The sequence below is a fragment of the Myotis lucifugus genome, unplaced genomic scaffold (genome assembly GCF_000147115.1).
Source record: "Myotis lucifugus unplaced genomic scaffold, Myoluc2.0 scaffold_131, whole genome shotgun sequence".
In the NCBI taxonomy this organism is placed as follows: domain Eukaryota; kingdom Metazoa; phylum Chordata; class Mammalia; order Chiroptera; family Vespertilionidae; genus Myotis; species Myotis lucifugus.
In genome coordinates, this window is record NW_005871179.1 from 2,928,800 (window position 1) to 2,950,900 (window position 22,101).

Below are 22,101 nucleotides of genomic sequence, written 5' to 3' on the forward strand. Positions count from 1 at the left end.
CCCGGGCCCGGGGTCGGCAGCCATGGCCAGCTCGGAAGCCCCGGCGCAAGCGGGGGACCGCGCCGCCCAGGCCGCGAGGTAGGACCGTCCAGGGCCCCGCGTGGCGCCCCCGTGGGGAGGGGAGGCTGGACGGATTCCCTTCCCCCACCTACCGGCACCTTCTGCCTGGCGGGGGTAGGGGACCAGCGGGGTGCGGCACGGGCGCGGGGCGGAGCCACCAGCGGAGGGAGATGGGGAGGGGTCCCCGCTCAGGGTCCTGGCACCTCCGTTGTCAGCGGCTTTTTATAATGCCCCCTCCCCTTCCTCGGGCCATGTGAGAATTAACCCTTTCAACCGCCAGCTGCCATTTGGCCCATAGCGGCCAAAGCGTTACTTGTTTCTTTCAGTCCTCACCCCCAAACACAACTGGAGGTGGAGGCCTCCTGCCTTCGCTGAGGAAGACTCTGGGTGCAAGGCTGGGCATCTGCCAGCTTGGAGTTAAGTCTGTTCAGGCAGCTTGTCCCCAGCTGTCCGGGGCCTGAAAAGGGGGTGCAGGGTCTACCATCGCAGACGAGCAGGAGGGCCCTGGAGCTGAGGCCCTCCTGCATCCATCCACAGCCAGCTGGTTAGAGGGCAGGGACCTGTGGCTGAGGAACCCCGGGTCAGACTGCAGCCCTGGGCTTCCCAATGTACCAAGAGGTGGAGGTGCAAATACACCCCCCGACACCCCTCACTGTCACACACAGCGCAAAGCTGAACAGTCTTACACATACCCTCACCACTACTGCTATCACACATACAGGTACACAGACACACACCAACTCACATACACACATACAGGTACACGGAGTCAGACACACGCCAACTCACATACACACATACAGGTACACAGACACACACCAACTCACATACACACATACAGGTACACAATCAGACACACACCAACTCACATACACACATACAGGTACACAATCAGACACACACCAACTCACATACACACATACAGGTACAGTCAGACACACACCAACTCACATACACACATACAGGTACAGTCAGACACACACCAACTCACATAGACACATACAGATACACGGAGTCAGACACACACCAACTCACATAGACACATACAGGTACACAGACACACACCAACTCACATACACACATACAGGTACACGGAGTCAGACACACACCAACTCACATACACACATACAGGTACAGTCAGACACACACCAACTCATATACACACATACAGGTACAGTCAGACACACACCAACTCACATAGACACATACAGATACAGGTACACAGACACACACCAACTCACATACACACATACAGGTACACGGAGTCAGACACACACCAACTCACATACACACATACAGGTACAGTCAGACACACACCAACTCATATACACACATACAGGTACACAGACACACACCAACTCACATACACACATACAGGTACACAATCAGACACACACCAACTCACATACACACATACAGGTACAGTCAGACACACACCAACTCATGCCTGCACAGTATCACAAACACTTACAGCCACAGCCCTAATGGACAGAGCTGGGTGCTGCTGGAGTCCGCTGGGGACAGAGTGGCAGAGGCAGGCTGTTTGGGGCCAAGGAAGCCTCAGGTCAGCAGCCCCAGCTGAACTGGCTCCCCTGCCCCTGGGCCTCCCATAATCTACTTTCCCGCGTCCTTACAGAGAGGCAGCTGTGTGAGGGCAGCCTCTAGCCGAGGCCTGGCACTGTGGGCGGGGTGACTAAGACAACATGGTGTATGTTAACAGCACCACCTGGAAAGTCAGGAGGCCTGGGTTCTACTTCCAGATTTGCTACTCGACCTTGGGCAAGCTTCCTCCTTGGACCTCAGTCGGTTTCTGCCTTCCTTCCTTCTACAGAGCCCCACCCTGGGATACAGAGAGAAAGAGAACTTACTTGTCCTTAGAAAATGGAGTATCACAGGAGACAGACACATGCACTTCTTATAGCACAGAGCACTAAGTGCAAAGATGAGCTGCATACAACGTGCCTTAAGAATGCCAGGCACTCTGGGGTGGTCTGGGAAACACTTCACCGAGATGGACTTTAGCAGGGCTTGAATGAGGAGGAGAAATTTGTTAGGCAAATATATACAAATACACTTTGAATGCTGTGGGCCAAGCTCTAGAGTACCTGCCCTCATTGTTTGACCTCTCTGAGACCTCATGCCTATTCTAAGAGCTGAGTGGTCCAAAGGAGCTCCGAATAAAACACAAAGATAAATAAAAAAACAAAAACAGCTCTGGCTCTGGAGTGGAACCTTGAGTGAATTCTTTACTCTGTTTATGGTTTGGTTTCCTCATCTGTAAAATGGGGATAATAGATGAGCATCCTGTAAAGGAGTATTCATGTAAAATGCGTAGAATACTGCCATGAACACAGTCACGTCATTCCAGGGTGGAGGACTCCGCAGGAGGGTGATCTCGGGTCCGCCTGCTAGCTGCTGAGGATCAGGGTGGGTTCTGGCTGGCTGAGCAGGTGCATCCTTCCTGGGCACTGGGAGCTCTACCTTTCCAGAACTGTTCTCTAGTCGGGTGGTATACAGAGAGCAGTATTTCCTCAGCTGGGTCCTTTAGACATTGTGGGCCTGGGGTAGAAGGTATAAAAAGGTAATGCATGTTCCAGATGGTCAAGCATTGGGTGGGCTCCTGGGGCGTGAGACGAGGCTGAAAGGTATGTCGGGGCTACATCTTTAAGGGCCTTGAATCTCTGCTATGCAGTTGGTTATCTATGGGTGACGCAGGGCGACATGGTTTGCTTTATGTTGTAGCAAGTTGTAGAGCATAGACTAGGATGAGAAGGCCTGTTGGAAGGCTGGCACAGATTTGCAGGTGAGAGATGATGATTTGGACTAGGGCCCTGGCAGTGGATGGAGAGGGGGATGAGGACTGCAGACTTTGGGAGACAGAAGGGTTAGTTCTCGGTAAGTTGGCTGTATAGGGGAGGGACGAGATGTTTAAAGATTTCTTGTCTCATCAAGCTGGTGATGTGTTTCACTGAGCTGGAGAATACAGGTGCAGCAAGCTCAAGGTGAATAATAATCTAGGGCAGTTGAGTTTGAGGTGCAAAGTAACATCTGGTCAAGATATCTAAGAAGCACTCTCTCTCTGGTAAAGTGATGTGAATGGACTAGGTGACTGTCGAGGTTGTGTTGGAACTTTAGGTTTTGGTGTGGGTGCTGGGTTGAAGGAGGCCAGTGATGTTTGGGGCCTGATGAAACCATACTTTTGTCGTTTCCAGAGGGCCAACATGAGAAAACAAAAGGAACCCAGGGATTCCCGGGGTGTTAGAGAGGACAGAGTACAGGATGATTTAGAGTAAAAATAATCTTTATTGGGAACTTGGAATAAGATATAGAGCTTAAAACCTGGACACAAGTAGGCCTTTTCAAAACAGAGCAATCTAAATCTTTCATAGATGGAACTTTTTACTTTTACTTATACTTTATGTCTAAAAAATGTTTCTTGAAAGCAATAGTCAAATTTAGTTTGTTTTATAACTGACATACATTAAATATCAGTTTTTTTGAGTAAAGTACTTAATCGCTTTAACCTCAGTTTCCTGATCTGTAAAATGGGGATAAATGTAATTAACTACCTCATAGAATTGTTATGAGGATTAAATGAGTTGACATACATAAAGCATTTAAAACAGGGCCTGGCACACATAAGACCTCTATAATAATTATTATTTCCATGGTATTTTATAATTTCAAGGAATTGCTTAGAGATCCAAAGTAGGTGAGATGCATTTGAAACAGGAAAAACAAAGCCACTGGAGGGCCAAAGGAACAGGGGAGCATTTGTTGACAGGAACTGATCGAGCTAGCAGGCAATGGGCAGCTGGGTTATCGGGCTCATTTGTTAGAATCACAGAATCTAAGAGACTTTACAGGCTAGAAGGATGATTGACATCTTACAGGAACAGAGATGTGGTTTTACTCGCTGTGAAAAAGTCTTAAGAATTTTAGTCAAACTCAGCATTTGTCAAGAACATATGGGCCAGCCCTATATGCTAAGGGAATCCTGGCTGCATCAATAGTGTCCGGAGATTGACTGCTTAGAGCACACCTGGGTGTTGCTCCAATACCCAACCCCAAGGGACAGTGACAATTTGGAGCCTGGTCGGAAAGAAGTGACCCAAATGAGGAAGGCCCTGGAAAACTTGGCACGCATGGAATTGAAAGACACGTTAGTTCTTGTTAAGTGTTTAGAGAACTTACATGGGAAAGGAGTTAGACTTCTCTGATTCTAGAAAGAAGAATCAAGTCCAGGTAAAAAAGGTTTTACCTCAACATTAGAACTTTATGATAGCAAAACAAATAGTGGTTAGTTTCCTGGCCTTAAAGGTATGTAGCTGACTAGACTTTGACATCATGGGTATGTTGTCAGGGGATCTAAGCAATGGGCTGTGAGGGGATGAGTCAGTGGAGGGAAGGGAGCAGACAAGTGCTGAGATGTGAGAAGCTGATATGATTTAGGTCTATGGCCTAATGGCTCCAGCCATGAACCATCCTGGGATTGTGGCTGCCCTCTCACTTTAAGTCATTTCTTTTGCAGGGAAACAAGAGCACAGGCACTTCTTTTCAAGAGGGGGGACACTCTGAATGCTTGAATATAGAGGACATGCTCTTCCTGGGGGACACAGGTGACTTTGATGACATACTGTATCTGGAAGAGACTGAGCAGCCCGAGGAGACACTGCATATTGAGGATAACAGGCAGCCAAATGAGGCCGTGTGTGTGGAGGAGCCTGTGAAGCCGGAGGACACACTGTGTGTGGAGGAGCCTGTGCAGCAGGAGGACACACTGTGTGTGGAGGAGCCTGTGCAGCAGGAGGACACACTGTGTGTGGAGGAGCCTGTGAAGCCGGAGGACACACTGTGTGTGGAGGAGCCTGTGCAGCAGGAGGACACACTGTGTGTGGAGCAGCCTGTGCAGCAGGAGGACACAGTGTGTGTGGAGGAGCCTGTGAAGCAGGAGGACACACTGTGCGTGGAGGAGCCTGTGAAGCTGGAGGAGACAAGCCCAGAGCAGATGGCTTATGGGGGAGAGACGGTCACAAACGAAGAGAAGCCTAACCCTGAGAGCCTTGGCGCCGGGTCTAGTCCCAGCACAGAGGAGAGCCTGAGCATAGAGGACCTAGAATTGCTCGAGGGGCGTTTCCAGGAATGTGTCCAAGCTGTGGCCCAGCTGGAAGAGGAGCGGGATCAGCTCATCCATGAGCTTGTGTTGCTCCGGGAACCAGCTCTCCAGGAGGTGCAACAAGTCCATCAGGACATCCTGGATGCCTACAAACTGCATGCTCAAGCGGAGCTGGAGAGGGATGGGCTAAAGGAGGAGATCCACCTGGTCAAGCAGAAGCTGTTCAAAGTGACCAAGGAATGTGTGGCCTACCAATACCAGCTGGAGTGCCGCCAGCAGGACGTGGCCCAGTTTGCCGATTTCCGGGAAGTGCTGACCGCACGGGCAGCCCAGCTCTCAGAGGAACTGGCCCAGCTCCGGGATGTCTATCAGAAGCAGAAGGAGCAGTTACGGCAGCAAATAGAAGCACCTCCAAGCCAGAGGGAAGGACACTTCCTGCAGGAGAGCCGGCAGCTCTCTGCCCAGTTTGAGAACCTCGTGGCAGAGAGCCGCCAGGGCCTGGAGGAGGAGTATGAGCCTCAGCTGGTGCGGCTCCTAGAGAGGAAAGAAGCCGCTGCCAAAGCCCTGCAGAAAACCCAGGCAGAGATCCAGCAGATGAAGGAGGCTCTGAGGCCCCTGCAAGCAGAGGCCCAGCAGCTCCATCTGCTAAACAGGAACCTGGAGAACCAGATCACACTTGTGAGGCAAAAACGCGACGAGGAAGTGCAGCAGTACAAGGTAGGCCCAGAGGGCAGGAAAGGAATTCGGTCTCTTAGCTTGGGGAAGGGAAAGGGAAGGGGTCAAATATCCTTTGGGCTGAAGGACACACACTGTCATATGTAGGAACGACTTCTTTTGAGGTCTGTGGTAGAGGCTGAAATTGACTTGCTAAACCCTTTTATACCAATTATCTCATTTGATCCTCTCATTAATCCCCCAAATCCTTTATTATTATTTTTTTAAATATATATATATATACATATACACACATATATATATATATATATATATTTCTTTTTTTTTTCTTTTGTTTCTAGTATATATTTTATTGATTTTTTACAGAGAAGAAGGGAGAGAGATAGAGAGTTAGAAACATCGATGAGAGAGATCGATCAGTTGCCTACTGCACGCCTCCCAGTGGGGATGTGCCCGCAACCAAGATACATGCCCTTGACCGGAATCGAACCTGGGACCCCTCAGTCCGCAGTCCGACGCTCTATCCACTGAGCCAAACCGGTTCGGCTATATATATTTCTTTATTGATTTCAGAGAGGAAGGGAAAGGGGAGAGAGAGAAACATCAATGATGAGAGAGAATCATTGATCGGCTGCTTCTTGCACATCCTCTACTGGGGGTCGAGCCCACAACCCAGGCATGTGCCCTTGGCCGGAATCGAACCTGGGACCCTTCAGTCTGCAGGCCGCTCTATCCACTGAGCCAAACCGGTTTTGGCAAGAGTAATTTTTTGTAAAATGTTTTGTTTTTAGAGAGGAAGGGAGAGGGATAGAAACATCAATGAGACCATCATCGATTGGCTGCCTCCTGCATACCCCCCACTTGGGATCAAGCCTACAACCCCGGGCATGTGCCCTGACTGGGAATCAAACTGTGACCTCCTGGTTCATGGGTCAACGTTCAATCACTGAGCCACTCCAACCAGGGAAAAACCCTCTTGATGAGTGTCTTTCATAGCTTTACCATAATTAAAGGAATCAAGGTCTGAAGGAGCTAATTCTTTCTGAATGGCTTCTTAAATTGTCAAAGGTCGCTTATGGCACCTGATTACTTTTCAAAGGTACACTTTACTCTTACAATTGTAAACACTGCCTCTTTCAAATATTCAACAGATATTATCTACTTACTATGTGCCTGGGAGTGAACTATGTGCTGACAAAAGAAGTGAGAAATGGGGAGGGGGAAAGAGTTCCTGCTCTCCAACAGTTTACAGTCTAGGAAGGATACCAGATAAAATGAACATATTTCATAAAATCTAAGACTCTTGATTTTAAGATGCACTCTGATCTGTTAAAATGTCAAAGCCTTAGAATCAATGAAATACAAGACTTCAATGTGATAAACACTGTAATAGTTATAGGAATAAGGCATGTACTGTTGAAGCATGTATAATTGCCCCTGCCTAGAAATTTTGAGGATCGGTTAATAGACGGCATATAGTTGAAGTTCTTTACATGTAGTAATTCATTTAATTCTTACCTAAGATAGGTATGAACTACTGTCATCATTTGAAAAATGAGAAAACAGGTGAGAAAGAAGTCATTTGTCCAAGGTTATGCATCTAGGACGTGATGCATATAATAACCCTGAGCAATCTAGCTCAAGCCCATAGTCAACCACAATGTGTTTGTATAAATGAATTCATGGGGTAGACAAGGGAAAGGCTTTCCAAGCAGAGGGAACAGCCTACACAAAAGCAAGAAAACACAAAAAGACATACTATAGGAAGTGAGGGTGGCTGGATCATAAGGAATGTGAGCAGAGTGATGAGGCTGGAGAGGTAGATGGGGATCAGAATGTAAAGGGCTTTGTGTAATCTTTGATAAGCAGTTTTCAAAAAGTTTTCTCTAAAGCCAGGTCCTTTCCACAAAATAGAATTTTAGATGAAATGCCAATATATAAAACAGGCAAAAGTGGAGCTACTAATTAGTGGCAAGGGCACTTCATTTTGGCTTCTTCCTGGGTTTCATGGGACAGTTTGAAGATCACCAAAGAGCCGTAAGAATATGAGCTTGTGCAAGTTTGTCTTAATGGAAACAAACTTGCACAAGTCCTGGCTCTACCACTTTCTAACTGGGGGAAACTTTGGACAATTACTTAATCCAATGGCTCTGCTCCCTCACATGTAATATACCTCATTTGCAAGGAATGAACCAGTTAATGTTTGTAAAGCACGTGCAATGGTGCCTGGCCCATAGGTATGTACTCATAAAAGTGGCAATATGGTGGGTGGATTGAAAAAGCCTGAAAGACAACTTAGACTTTATGAGAGAGATGATGTGAGATATGTAGGATAAAATGGTAGGTCTTGGTGACTGGCTACAGTGGGTGGGGTGAGAAATTTGCTGAGAATGTTAACTGGAAATTGGTAGGTTGCTAATGCAGAAATGGGGCAGATAGTAAATATTTACTATCTGCAAGTTTCCCATCAACAGGCATTATGTGTACTCCCAGGAACCTACAATCTGGGAGTTACACATGAATTTAAAAGATAAATAGCAATACAACAGCAGATGCTGTCTATTGTGTCAGAAGTAAAGGCATAGAGATCTGAGTTCGTCAGGCTTGAGCAGCACTGTCCAACACAATCTCATGCAAGACACAGATGCCATTTAAAATTTCTAGTGACACTTAAAAAAATAGGTGAAATATTTTATGTAACCCAGCATATAAAAACATAATTTCTTCATGTAGCCAAGTCTTAGAAATCTTACACTTATAGACATCTCAATTTGGACGAGCCATATTTCAAGTCCTCACTAGCCCCATGTGGCTAGTGACTTCCATACCGGATAGCGCAAGATACAGGAAAATGTTCATATTGAGAGTAATGGAGGTTCTAGTTAGAGGCAGGGGTAAAACTGGAGGGCGTCTAGATTAAAGGAAGTGGGAAGCCTTTGAAAGATTGAGATAGAGCAGTTTTTAGTAAATTAATCTATTGGCGCTACATCAGATTAAGACTGGAGGTTGTCCTTAATGCCAGTCATTGTAGCAATGTATCTTTCACCGAGTTTCTTCCTGTCAGAGCACTGATGGTACAGACTGCCTTCTCAAGCATGTACTTTTGTGCCTTGTCAAAATAACAGGTTTGCTAGTGGAATTTGGGAAATCGGGGCAGAGGTATGAAAATACTTCCCTTCAGATGACATGAGAGTAAGGCCCCATTTCTGTGTGGTGTCAGAGCATGACTAAGCACTAAAAAAGGCCTTTTGATAATGTTTATGTAAATTGAGATTCAGCCAGAGTATCAACCATTGCAGATTGATGTGCCACAGGTATTATAAAGGATGACTCAGAGAACAAATTATTTAGATACTTCTAATAACATGTACCCAAACTGGATTCCTATCTTTTTTCTTTTTAAAATATTGATTTCAGAGGGAGATAGAAACATCAATGATGAGAATCACTTGGCTGCCTCCTGCACGCCCCCTACTGGGGATTGAGCCTGCAACCCAGGCCATGTGCCCTTGATTGGAATCGAACCTGGGACCCTTTAGTCCGAAGCTCTATCCACTGAGCCAAGCCAGCTAGGGCTGGATTCCTATCTTACTATTCCTCAAAATTTGATAAGTCACTGCCCTTTTAAAATATGCCTTCAAACTTTAATGCTTTCCCAACTCCCTCACACTTCCTAAGGATCCATGCCAGCTAGGAACAAACACCAGACTGATTTGCTGACACCTTCCTTACCTCATTCCTCAGGCATTAAACCTCAGCAGAGACAATTTACAGAATGCATCCTGCCTGGTGGCAGAATGGGAAAGTTATCTGAAAGCTCCAGAGGGCCCACAGGGCATAGCATCTTTTTTCGTTTTTAAAGAAATTCTATTATTCTTTTTTTAAAAAAAAATATATTTTATTGATTTTTCACAGAGAGGAAGGGAGAGGGATAGAGTTAGAAACATCGAGTGAGAAACATCGATCAGCTGCCTCCTGCACATGTCCCACTGGGGATGTGCCCGCAACCAAGGTACATGCCCTTGACCGGAATCGAACCTGGGACCTTTCAGTCCGCAGGCTGACGCTCTATCCACTGAGCCAAACTGGTGCTGGCAAAATTCTATTATTCTTTTTAAAAATATGTATTTTTATTGGTTTCAGATAGGGAAAGAAACATCAACGATGACAGAGAATCATTAATTGGCTGCCTCCTGCACATCCCCTACTGGGGATCGAGCCCACAACCTGGGCATGCGCCCTTGACTGGAATCGAACTTGGGACCCTTCAGTCCGCAGGCCGACGCTCTAGCCACTGAGTCAAACTTGCTAGGGCTAGCATCTTTTTCCAACTTAACATTTTTTTTTTAACAAATTCAGTCTTAATGGAAACAAACTTGCTCATAGAGTAAGCAAGAGGTGTATAAAATTCTCAGCTCACCAAGAGGACCAAAATCCTCCCCAACACTTCTTAACATTGTGAAACTAAAAGTCCCTCTGAGTACTGCCGTTGCAGGATTACATTAAGTAAGCTGTGGGTGAAGGACAAGACTCCTTTCTTCACCATCTTCAAATGGAGTATCACTTTGTCAAAACAAATCTGTTTCAACCTTAATACTTCCATGAAGATTAAACAATATACAAGAAAGTGCTTTGTAAACTATAATGGACAATGTAAGATTTTTATTGTTCGGCTCATCAGGTATGTTCTTGGCCCTCTTATGCAGGAACAGCTGGAGAAAATGGAAGAACAACAGACACAGTTAAGAAACGGAGTGCAACTCCAGCAACAGAAGAACAAAGAGATGGAGCAGCTAAGGATCAGCCTTACTGAAGAGCTTTCAACTTATAAGTCAGTTTTTGCTGCTTACCCAAATCTCAACTAACACTGGCTGACGAGATGGGTGGTGAGGAGGGCAGATGTTGCTTGAGGGAAATTTCACTCAACAGTGGGAGACAAATGAAAACTGGGAAATTTTTTTCATCCATGAACAGATGGAAAATGGCTCTCTCTTTTTTTTAAGGGCTATGCTACCCAAGAGCCCGGAACAGGCTAATACTCCCACTTCTCAGGCAGGTGGAATCGAGACACAGTCTCAAGGTGATCCTTGTGGGTACAAGAGTGGAGTTTGCATTTTACTTTCTTAACAATACTAATACCTTAAAAGAACTTAAGTGTGTGTCTAATGACAAATCATGTAGGGGTAACACATACCTCCAAACTGCCTGGTTCAAGCATTCAGGGTTCATTTGGAATGCTTGTTTCTGATAGGACTAAAAAAATATGCCCTAATTATCACCAGGAATTCTGTAACAGGATAAAATATCTAAGCTCTACATTCTCCCACCTTACCCCACCTGCTATTCATAAATAGTTTCCTTAGAATAGCAGAAGGTAGTTATGCTACCTAAATTCAAACTATGACAAAAGAGGCCAAGGCAGCAAAATTTATCTGTATAGAAAAGCTGAAGAGGGTGTTGTTTATAAGCGGAGGAACAGGATTATTGCTTAGTATGTGAAACAAGCAACACACCTATCCATTAATTTCTCTATATACCAGTATGTTCTCATTTTTCACATTTTAGATTCTCTTGGATAAAGAGACTAAGAATAAAAAAGGTCTGTCAAGTATATACTAGTTAGATGCCCATAAATTTTATTCTCAATTTCCTAGTTCATCTTACAGCTTGGATACAAACTCACAAATGACTACTGTAACTAATGCTTTTCCTAACTCACTAGGACTTTCTTTTACTGTGTTTTTTCCAGGCATAACAGATTGCGCTTATTGTTTGGGAGATTACTAGAACCATGTAATTGAGGAAAATGATCTGCTAAACACCTTTGTGTGGATCAGATTAAAAGTACAATAGGGAAAAAGCAACGATTAATTCAAAGAAACAAAACTACAGAATTTCAGGCACTGTAATACCTGTGTAAATTTAACCTGGACAGAGAAAAATTTTAGCTAGCCCCTCCCATCACCATCACACATTCATTACTTTGCAAATAAGAATCACCCAAATATTTCATAGGGGAAAGTCAACCCTGATCATATGTGAGTCAGTGTCTAGCAATCTCTCCCCGCAACAAAACCTACAATAAATTTCCTAAGTTCAGTCATAAACTTTATACTGCACTAGAGACCTGGTGCACAAAATTCGTGCACTGAGGGGGAGGGGGCAGGGAGGGGGTCCCTCTGCCTGGCCTGCACCCTCTCGCAGTCTAGGAGCCAGCAGTTGGACAACCTTAGCACTGCCATGGAGGTGGGAGAGGCTCCTGCCACCGCCACTGCTCTTGCCAGCCATGAACCCAGCTTCTGGCTAAGCAGTGCTAGGGGGAGCACACTGACCACCAGGGGGCAGCTCCTGCGTTGAGTGTTTGCCCCCTGGTGGTCAGTGCGCATCATAGTGATCGGTCATTCCACAGTTCGGTCGATTTACATGTTAGCCTTTTATTATATAAGATTATTTAAAGTTGCAGAAATAATAAATTTATTCTTTTTTTCTTTCAATCTTACAGGAGCTGTTTAGAAATGTATGGCCGAATCTGTAACCCAGAAACAACCAAAAAAGCTTCTTAACAAAGGATCACTTAAGTACCCTTTTCCAAACACAGAAGAGAGTGCCAGGGACTTGGCAAGCAATTCACCCTGGGGAAGATACAAATACTGGCTGGCCTGTTTAAAAAGATTCTAGGCTGGTTGGAGGCAGAACACACCAGACAGCTCTTAGCTGGATTCTATTTCACAGGCTGCTGGTAATTTCAATGCACGAAGGAACAGCAAAAAAAAAAAAAAAAAAAAAAAAAAAAGAGCCTCCTGTCCCTCCCTCCTGTCCACCAGCAGCAAAGGATGAATATATGCACCCCTGCAGCCTTGTGCAGAATGAAACTTGCCTTGTTGTTGACCTAAACCAAAAACATTTGTTTTGGAGCACAGGTGGGGTCAAAAGGCAGCCAATTTTCATTATATGGGTTTATAATTTGAATTCTTTTGTGCCACGAGTGTTGGACTTTTAATGAATCCTTTTACAAAGTTTACTTTTTATGCTGACACATAGTTTACTCTTGTGTCAAGATAATTTTCACTATACTCTAAAAGAACTTAGTTCCAGAAAAAAAGGAACTAAATTTGAATCGAAAATGATTTTTGGTGAGTAATCTACTCAGTTAAACTGAGTGATTGCAAAGAACCAGGCATTTTATCTGGTTATGGTATGTGGCTTTCAGCCTTTATTTCTCACTTCTAAGAACAGGTCCCAGTGAAAAACATACTGGGGAGATTCAACCTCTATATGAGAAAAGGTTCAAACACCTTTTCCAAATTTAAATTTTGCCTTACAATCTTTCTGCCACACTGCCTTTGACATGCTTGAAAGTCCATGTAGTTCTCTATGAATAGACTTCAAAAAGATGTTATTTTATCAAAGACTAATCTGTACACCTATGATTCAATGTTTTGTGTCTTTCACTTTCCCTGTGAAGGAGTAAAACTGTTTTCTATAGCTCTGGGTCTATTATAATTAATTCTGCTCTTGGTAGTCAAAGACCACAGAAAATAACTGTCATCTGAAGAATTCTTCTAGAAGCCAGAGACTGGTGTTTGATAGATATTATATTATATACTAAATAAAGCCCATCAGCATTGGGTTATGTAGAAAAGCAATTTATTTCATTATAAGCACTTACACAGTTAGTCATAGAGAGTAACAGGCCTGTTAGTGAAACAGGTCACCCAAAACAGAGATGGTATCAAACTAGTGGTCAAGGACTAACTCCTAAAAAAAAAAAAGCAACTCTTATCCAGGATTAATTTAATTTTAAAAACAAATACAAGCTATAGATTCACTCTTCTCAACTTAGCTGGACAGCCTACCTGTGGTATAACTGTCAGGTAAAAACATACATCTTTACAACTTGGTGGTCCCAAGTTTTTAAAAAAAAACCATTTCACAGAAAGGAAAGAAATAATATGAAATCAGCTCAAGAAATACACTAACAAGCAAAAATATATGGAAAACAGGAACACATACTTTTGACTTAAGAAACGGAGAGGAGACTAGTCTACGTAGGAAATGTGCATCCTGGAAAGTCAGGTGTGAAGATTTTAGAGTAGGAAGTTATGACTCAAATCTCCCCTAATTCCTGAATAAAAACATCTTGCAGTACTTACACTTCATGGCTCACACACCTACCTCTCTTGGCTCTATTCCTTATTTACTTCTAGCCTTTACTTAAATGAGCCTGAAAAATGTGGGGATATGGCATACAGAGAAAAATAAAATAACCACACACAATATTCCCCTTTCAGTGGCTACTTTAGATCTTTGATACTAGAAAATTCCTGAAAAAAATTTAAATATTAAGTCTGTGGCTTTGCTGAATCAAGCCCCTCAGTTAATATTTAGAAAACACCCTTGGATTGGGTTAATAACATTGTTGATGGTACCTATTATAGAGGGATAGCTGAACAAAGTCTGTGTCTCAGAACCAGTGTTAAATCACTATCAGGGTTGAGAGGAAAAGGGCAGGCAGTCTAAAATTACAAGTGCAGACGAATCTAGGACCCCTGTCCTTCTGGATCCACACTTCCTTCAGGGTCTTCATCATTATAAATATTCTCTGCCTGTCCAAAAAAACAAGAAAAAGAGAAAAGGGTATTTAGTAAACATGAACGCAAGTTCTTAAAGTTAAGGTTTCAAAAATAGATTAGGTCAGGTAAAAGGTTATGGGTCATATAGTCTCTGTTGCAACTATTCAACTCTGCAGTTCTTGGATGACAGCAGCCTAGACAATCTGCAAATGAATGGGTATGTCTGTGTTCCAATAAAAGCAGACAGCTGGCCCACAGGCCAACACCCTGGATTAGGACATTCCCACAAAACTTAAGTACGGTTACTGAATGTCTTGATAATCAACCTTCTTGAGTCCTTCAGTCAGACATCATTCATCATAGTAAAAAGCCCTGGCTGGTGTGGCCCAATAGGTTGAGTATAATCCTGTGCACTGGGAAGTGCACCAGAAATTGATTCTGGGTCGACCCTTGGTTGCAGGCTCAATCCCCAGTAGGCAATGGACATTTTTCTCTTTCCCTCTCCCTCTCCCTCTCAAATCACTAAAAATAAATACAAAAATAAAAATAAAGTAAAAACACAAATGTTCACAGACTAATGCATAAATAAAATGATATATCTATACAATATTATTTGACAATAAAAAAACCCAGTCATGACCTAGCCGGTTTGGCTCAGTGGATAGAGCGTCGGCCTGTGGACTGAAAGGTCCCAGGTTTGATTCCAGTCAAGGGCACATGCCCAGGTTGTGGGCTTGATCCCCGTTGGGGGTGTGTGCAGGAGGCAGCTGATCAATGATTCTCTCATCACTGATGTTTCTATCTCTCTCTCTCTCCCCCTCTCCCTTCCCGATTAAAACAAACAAACAAACAAACAAACACATACAAAAAAACCAGTCACATATTGTGATTTTACTTATATTGATTTTACTTATATTAAATGTTCAGAATAGGCAAATCCATAGAGAAAGTAGATTGGTGGTTGCCTAGTGCTGGGTGGACTGGAGGAAAATGGGGAGTGATGGCTAATGGATATGGGTGGTTATCTGACTGGAGTACTGGTTGCATAATTCTGTGAATATACAAAAATCACTGAATTATGTAAAAAAAAAAAAAAAAAGAAAAAAGAAAGAAACCCCATCCCACCATCACTGTATGTTCCAAATCTTAATTTATAATTTTTTAAAATGAAAAAATGCTCTTGCATATAAAAAACTCTACTTCTAGTTCTTGATGAAACATCTGTATACAATGGCATAATGTTAATTACAGACACCACTTTCATTTAGACAAAATTTACTGTTCTTAGTTTAGCACCTACTATGCATAAATCACCAGGCTAGGTGCTACAAAGTATGGGATACACTTGTTTTTGAGGAGCTTGTGATCTGACCGCAGGGAAATGTATACAATTGTGTGTTTTCTGACAATGAATGTATAATGCCTTTTCCCCTGACACCAATTCTCTAATGCCAACTGGGCATCCAACATGTCACCTCAATCCTGACATTAACTAATTAGAGGTAGTGCTAGACTCCACAGGTTTGAGGGATGTGACTAAGGGCTCAGTGCCACAAGACTATCCTCACTTTGGGCACCAGTAATATGAGTGCTATGAGTACCCAGGCTACTTGTTACTTATAAGGAGTCCCTTATAAATAAATTTGTTGACTATAAATGTGGGGATTCCACAACCCTCTACTCAGGTTTGATAATATGCTGGAATGACTCACTAAATTTAGGTAAGTGCTTTATTTACTACTAAAGGCCCGGTGCACTGATTTGTGCACCAGTGGGGTGCCTCAGCCTGGCCTGCACCCTCTTGCAATCCAGGAGAGCCCTTGGGGGATGTCGGACTCCTGGTTTCGGCCCGATTCCCGCAGGCCAGGCCGAGGGACCCCACAGGTGCATGAATCCGTGCATCATGCACCTGGCCTCTAGTATGCATATAAGATCTTTGGTTAATCTCTTCTCGCTTCCCCCTGAGATTCATCAGTCTGTTCCATGTTTCCATGCCTGTGCATTGAGCGTCTGCACCCCTGGTGGTCAGTGCGCATCATAGCTACCAGTCAAACGGTCAGACACTTAGCATATTAGGCTTTTATATATATAGATTACTGGTTTACTATAAAGGCTAGAACTCAGAACAAATGGAAGAAATGCATAGGGCAAGGTGAGGAGGGAGGACAGAGCTTCCATGTTGTCTCTGGGTGGCATCAATATGTTCACCAACCTGGAAGTTGATCAGATCAAGAGCTTTTTATAGGGTTTTCCAAGACTTTTTATAGAGCTCAATCCCCTATCTGCGGGTTAGTGGAACTGAAAGTTCTAACTCTCTAATCAAGTGTTTGGTCTTTCTGGAGACCAGCCTCATCCTGAGGCTATATCTAGGGGCCCCTTAAGTCACCTCCTTACCCTAAACTAAGGTGTGCCCCAAAGGGACTCCTTATAAATAGCAATAGACTCCTTTGTAATAATTATGCATGGTGTCAGATGGGTACTAGATTTACCAGGTGATCATTTCTTAAAGTCAGTGATTTTCAACTTTATCTCATGACACACAAACTAACCACTAAAATTTTGCAGCAAACCAAGAAATGAAATTTTTTTGATTCATTAACACTGGATGGCTACTGTTGTATTGGCTATTGTCTTTTTTAATTTAGTTTTTACAATTTAAGGGAAAAGAGGTCAATGCCCCTGACTAAATAGTCAGGTATTGCCTGTTTTAAAAATTCTTGTGGCACACTGGTTGAAAATCACTGTCCTAAGTTATATAAATGTCTAATCAGTGTGCTGTATACCCAAAACTAATACAATCTTATATGTCAACTGTAATTGAAAAAATTTTAAATTATTTTTTAAATATAGCAAGAGACTCCTACCACTCAGGAAATGCTAAGGTTTTTGGGCACTTTGTAACAGAAACTAGAACAGAAACCAAGTATTTATTTCTTACACCACAATTTTCCTTTTTTTTTTTTTACCACAATTCTTACACACACACCCACACCCACACACACACACTGAGTAAAGTAACAACCTGGCCTGGAATTAATGGCCTTGAAGGTTATGGAGTTCAATATCCTACAACATTCCCATGGAAACTACTAAAATACCTTTAATTGAGAGATTATCCAAGGAAGCCCATTTCACCTTCCTGTTAGAATTCAACATTTTATATTAATTTTCTGTGTGTGAGGTGGATTTTCTGTTCACACATGTAACACATCCTTGAAGTATACAAAGAAATCAATTAACTCTCTAAATGTACCAACCATATTTTGGTAAACAGACTTCTAAATAAAGATCTACAAGTATTTAAACAGAAGATCAGATACACATAATTTAAAAATGAGATTCCACCATGCTGTTCTGCAACCTGCTTTTTCTCTACTTAATAGCACTGTCATGAGTATCTTACAAAGCTAAGCACACTTCTTTGATACATACTATTCCAAAGTATGTTTATCATTTGTTAATCACATAGGCCACAAACACTCTCATCAATAGTGCGATTCGGTAGGAAAGGTTTATATTTTTTAACAGTTTTTAAAACTATGTTTTATTGATTTGAGAGAGAAAAGGAGAGATAGAAACATCAATGCATGTGCCCTGACTGGGAATCGAACCAGCAACCTCTTGGTACATGGGTTAACGCTGAACCACTGATCCACACCGGCCAGACTATAGTAAAGTTTTAAAACATTTTTCCTCATGTTGAGCCAAAAACTTTCCCCTGGAGTTTATTCTTGGCTCTAGATCTATCCTGAGAAACCAAAAGTTTCTTTGAAATTATTTTCATTATTCAGGGTATAATCACTGAAAAGCCATACAGCTGTTTTTTTTTTTTAAAATTGTAGTAAACACAAACATAAAATTTACCATACTATCACTATCACCCATCTCTAGAATATATGTTTTATTGCATTGCTATATATTAGAGATTACAGTTTTCTCCATTAAATTTCAAGCACTCTAAAAATGACATTGTGGTAGAAACTGTGCTAGGCATGTTCACAGATCATTTCAAGGGAATAACCTTTCCTAGATATTCAATTGCTAGCCAAGAGAGAGAAACAAGAGGCAAGCCAACAAATAGGAGGTTACTTCAATAGTCCAGCAAGTGGTAATGAGAACCTGGGCAAAAAACTAGGGCAGTGATGGCGAACCTTTTGAGCTCGGCGTGTCAGCATTTTGAAAAACCCTAACTTAACACTCCGGTGTGGGGTGAATTTCCCGCCAAAATATAAGATGGCTCTGTCTTTTGGTTTTGTTCCATCCACCAAAAGGGTGGATTACAAACAAATATTTGGTAATACGCAGTTACAATCGGCCCGAGTTTACACGTTTCCCGCACTCCACCGCAAATCTATATGAACCGAGTTAAAGACGGCTCCCGCGGAGTACGCGCAATTCACGCGAGCTGACTTAACTCGTTTCCCCCACTCCAAGTGTTAACTCTGGTGCCATGTCATATATAGAAATTTTTTGATATTTGCAACCATAGTAACCCTAACTTTACTCTGGTGCCGTGTCACATATAGAAATCTTTTGATATTTGCAACCATAGTAAAACAAAGACTTATATTTTTGATATTTATTTTATATAAATGCCATTTAACAAAGAAAAATCAACCAAAGAAATGAGTTCACGTGTCACCTCTGACACGCGTGACATAGGTTCACTATCTCTGAACTAGGGTGTGGAATAGACAGGAAAGTTGGAATGGATGTATTTGTAAGATGAGTATAGATTGGAGAAACATTGCAGAGCTAGACAACATAAAGTCTGATAAGTGAACTAGACCTAAAGGTGAATATATAGTGGAGGAGAACTTCAATTTTCAAGTGTGGTGAGATGGGGAAATACTAAAGCCATATGGAAAACAGCCAAGTCAGAAGGATAGGGGAGTAGGGAGAATGGGGAAAGAAGCAAAGTCCAGTTTAGTTGAGTCTGAGATACCAGTGGGATAACCAGATGAAGATAAAGAGCAGGAAGTTGAAAATGATATGATAATGTACGGACAAGCACTAAAATCACACAAAGGAGCACACTGAACAGAAATGCCAGTTGTATTCATTAAGTATAGAAATATGAAGTGACAGTCTACCTCCTTTATTTAACCTCCCCAAAATGACTAAATACTCACCATCTGCCACACTTGCATGATATTGTCTTCTGACACAGAACAGATCACCCAAGGTTCATTGGGATTCCAAGAGAAATCAGATATCTTGGCAGTGTGACCACCATGAATAAACTGAAGAAGGGAGGAAAACAGATATAAAAAGCAGATAGAGGATATTAAATTACAGATTACTTCAATTGCTCAATGTTTGTGCATACCAACAACTCCGGTGGCCCATCTTCTGCATCTTCGGGGGATTGTTCCTCTCCAATTTTACTAGCACAAAAAGATTTTCAAAAGTTAAAACAGATTTTTCCTAACTAATTTTGGAAAGTATAAATAAAAGAAAATAATTCCACAAAAAAGTAACTAATACAACAAGACTTACCTTAAATCCCAGACATTCAGTCTGCGATCAGTACCACTGGAAGCCAAAATAGTCTCATTGTGAGGTGACCACTGAACCTACAGAGAAGAATAAAGGAAACAGAAGTTTTGTTTTTTTAAATGTATTTTATTGATTTTTTACAGAGAGGAAGGGAGAGAGATAGAGAGTTAGAAACATCGATGAGAGAGAAACATCGATCAGCTGCCTCCTGCACATCTCCTACTGGGGATGTGCCCGCAACCCAGGTACATGCCCTTGGCCGGAATCGAACCCGGGACCCTTCATTCCGCAGGCCGACACTCTATCCACTGAGCCAAACCGGTTTCGGCAGGAAACAGAAGTTTTCAACTACAAAATTGAGTGAAAAGCACCTAAAATTATATTTAACAATTCAAATTTTTATACATAAAAAGAGAATTCCAAGTATTTTTACGAAATTGATTTATACAGAGAGAGACAGAGGTGAAGGGGCTGAGAGGGAGAAACGGAGCGGGTGAGAGACAGAGACAGAGAGAGAGAGAGAGAGAGAGAGAGAGAGAGAGAGAGGAAGAGATTTGATGTTGCACTTAATTATGCATTCACTGGTGCCTTTTTGTATGTGCCTTGACTGGAGATCGAGCTTGCAACCTTGGCATATTGGGATGATGCTCTAACCAATTGAAAATTACCTTGCCAGGGCCTCTAAGTATTTTAGACATAAAGTTAAAACTGACAAACAAGATCATTTTTGGTATGAAAATAACCCATTATTAGACCTAGGATATCAGCTTTTCCTCTATTTGATCTTATATTTTTGAAGACCTTTTTATTTATTCTGGCCTCCAGCCAAATGTAATCAAATTCTGACCTAAGAACTATAGTACAGATCACACAATTTCCCAAGTACTTATTATGAATTCAGTGCTATACATAAGATTAAAAATGACTCATTACAACTATTTTATTAAAATAAAGTTAGCTACTACATAGACAACTCATAATTATGAAAACTGTTTGGTAAGCCCTAGCTGGTTTGGCTCAGTTGATAGAGTGAAGGGTCCCGGGTTCCATTCTAGTCAAGGGCACGTACCTTGGTTGTAGGTCCTTGGCCCTGGTCAGGATGTGTGCAGGAGGCAACCAATCAATGTGTCTCTCTTACATTGATGCTTCTTTCTGTCTCTCCCTCTACCTTCAACTCTCAAAATCAATGGAAAAATATCCTTAGGTGAGGATTAAAAAAATGAAATAAAATTATCTATCATCTATCTATCTATCTATCTATCTATCTATCTATCTATCTATCTATCTAAAAGGCTAATATAATATGCAAACTGTCCCCTTGGGAGTTTGACCAAGGGTTCGATTGCTTGCTATGATGTGCGCCAACCACCAGGGGGCGGCACAGAGTGAAGGAAGGTCTCGGCCAGCAGCCAGGAGGCCACAATTGGCCCTGATCGCCAGCCAGGCCTAGGGACCCTACCCGTGCATAAATTTCGTGCCCGGGCCTCTAGTAATCAATCAATCAATCTATCTATCTATCTATCTATCTAAAAGCCTAAGTGACCGTTACAGTGGAACGACCAGAACAACCGGTTGCTATGACACGCACTGACCACCCCGATTGCATGATCAGGCAGGCCTACCGGCCAACCTCCCTGTCCTTTCCCCTGGCCAGCAGGTGCCAATTGCCTGCCCGATGGGGAATGGGTGGCGGTGGACGCAGGTGGAGCCAAGGTGGGTGCAGGTGGGGAGCGGGGCCAGCTGCTGGGGGAAGGCCCAGGCTGGCCAACCTTCTGGTCCCTGAAGGCTTTTGAAAAACCTCTCTGGGGAGGCTTTTCTTCCCCCCCTAGCAGCGCACAATTCAAAGGTGCTAGTTGCAGAGCCGCCTGCCACGGAGTCGCCCAATCTCTCCCCACCCAGTCAGACTGAGTCTAGTGTGGGAGGGTGGACCACCCTGAGCCGCTGCCCGCAGGCAGGAAGCTGGCAGGGGTCAGGCATGAACACAGAGGCCTTGGAGCTGGACCACCCGACCCCCAGCGTGCTCTCTGCCTGGAGGCGTCCAGCTGCAGACCTCCGACCCCATTAACTGGATCATTGTGGGGTAGAAAGCGACCTGGGAGGGTGAAGTAATAAAACTTGGGGCGAGTACCACTGGTGCAGTCCCTGCGACCTTCCCCTCCCAGGATAATGCTGCACTCC

The 22,101-nt window shown here is 43.1% G+C and overlaps 2 protein-coding genes across 14 annotated transcripts in view; one reads left to right on the forward strand and one right to left on the reverse strand.

Moving 5' to 3' along the window:
• Positions 1-4,647: 4,647 nt before the first annotated feature.
• Positions 4,648-12,644, forward strand: SYNC (syncoilin, intermediate filament protein). 3 transcript variants are annotated; one of them, XM_023758456.1, is made up of 5 exons: positions 4,648-4,780; positions 4,889-5,893; positions 10,558-10,682; positions 10,855-10,931; positions 12,354-12,644. In XM_023758456.1, exons 1-5 carry the CDS (start codon positions 4,658-4,660, stop codon positions 12,362-12,364), a joined length of 1,341 nt encoding a protein of 446 aa, XP_023614224.1. In that variant the 5' UTR covers positions 4,648-4,657; the 3' UTR covers positions 12,365-12,644. The 3 variants fall into 3 exon arrangements, with proteins under 3 accessions (XP_023614224.1, XP_014315973.1, XP_023614223.1); XM_014460487.2 differs by having other exon boundaries at positions 4,648-5,893; XM_023758455.1 differs by lacking the exon at positions 10,855-10,931 and having other exon boundaries at positions 4,648-5,893.
• The window catches only part of RBBP4 (RB binding protein 4, chromatin remodeling factor), a 29,598-nt gene continuing 17,983 nt past the window's right edge, over positions 10,487-22,101 (reverse strand). For 3 of the 11 annotated variants that reach the window (XM_006094225.3, XM_006094226.3, XM_023758457.1), the window contains exons 9-12: positions 19,924-20,000; positions 19,754-19,811; positions 19,557-19,667; positions 13,477-14,457 (exon numbers count right to left, since the gene is read on the reverse strand). In XM_006094225.3, the coding sequence (XP_006094287.1) occupies positions 14,392-14,457; positions 19,557-19,667; positions 19,754-19,811; positions 19,924-20,000 (312 nt within the window). In that variant the 3' untranslated portion in view covers positions 13,477-14,391. Of the gene's footprint in view, positions 10,564-11,045; positions 11,105-13,476; positions 14,458-14,750; positions 14,947-19,556; positions 19,668-19,753; positions 19,812-19,923; positions 20,001-22,101 lie in introns of those variants that run through there. The other 8 variants (XR_002830589.1, XR_002830588.1, XR_002830587.1 and 5 more) reach the window with 8 other exon arrangements.

Bases quoted from the DNA above. Each gene is read 5' to 3' on its own strand.
- SYNC (XM_014460487.2), top strand. From the start codon at position 4,658: ATGCTCTTCCTGGGGGACACAGGTGACTTTGATGACATACTGTATCTG. The intron at 5,894-10,557 runs GTAGGCCCAGAG...CCTCTTATGCAG, and splicing joins AGGAAGTGCAGCAGTACAAG to GAACAGCTGGAGAAAATGGA. The intron at 10,683-10,854 runs GTCAGTTTTTGC...CTTTTTTTTAAG, and splicing joins GAAGAGCTTTCAACTTATAA to GGCTATGCTACCCAAGAGCC.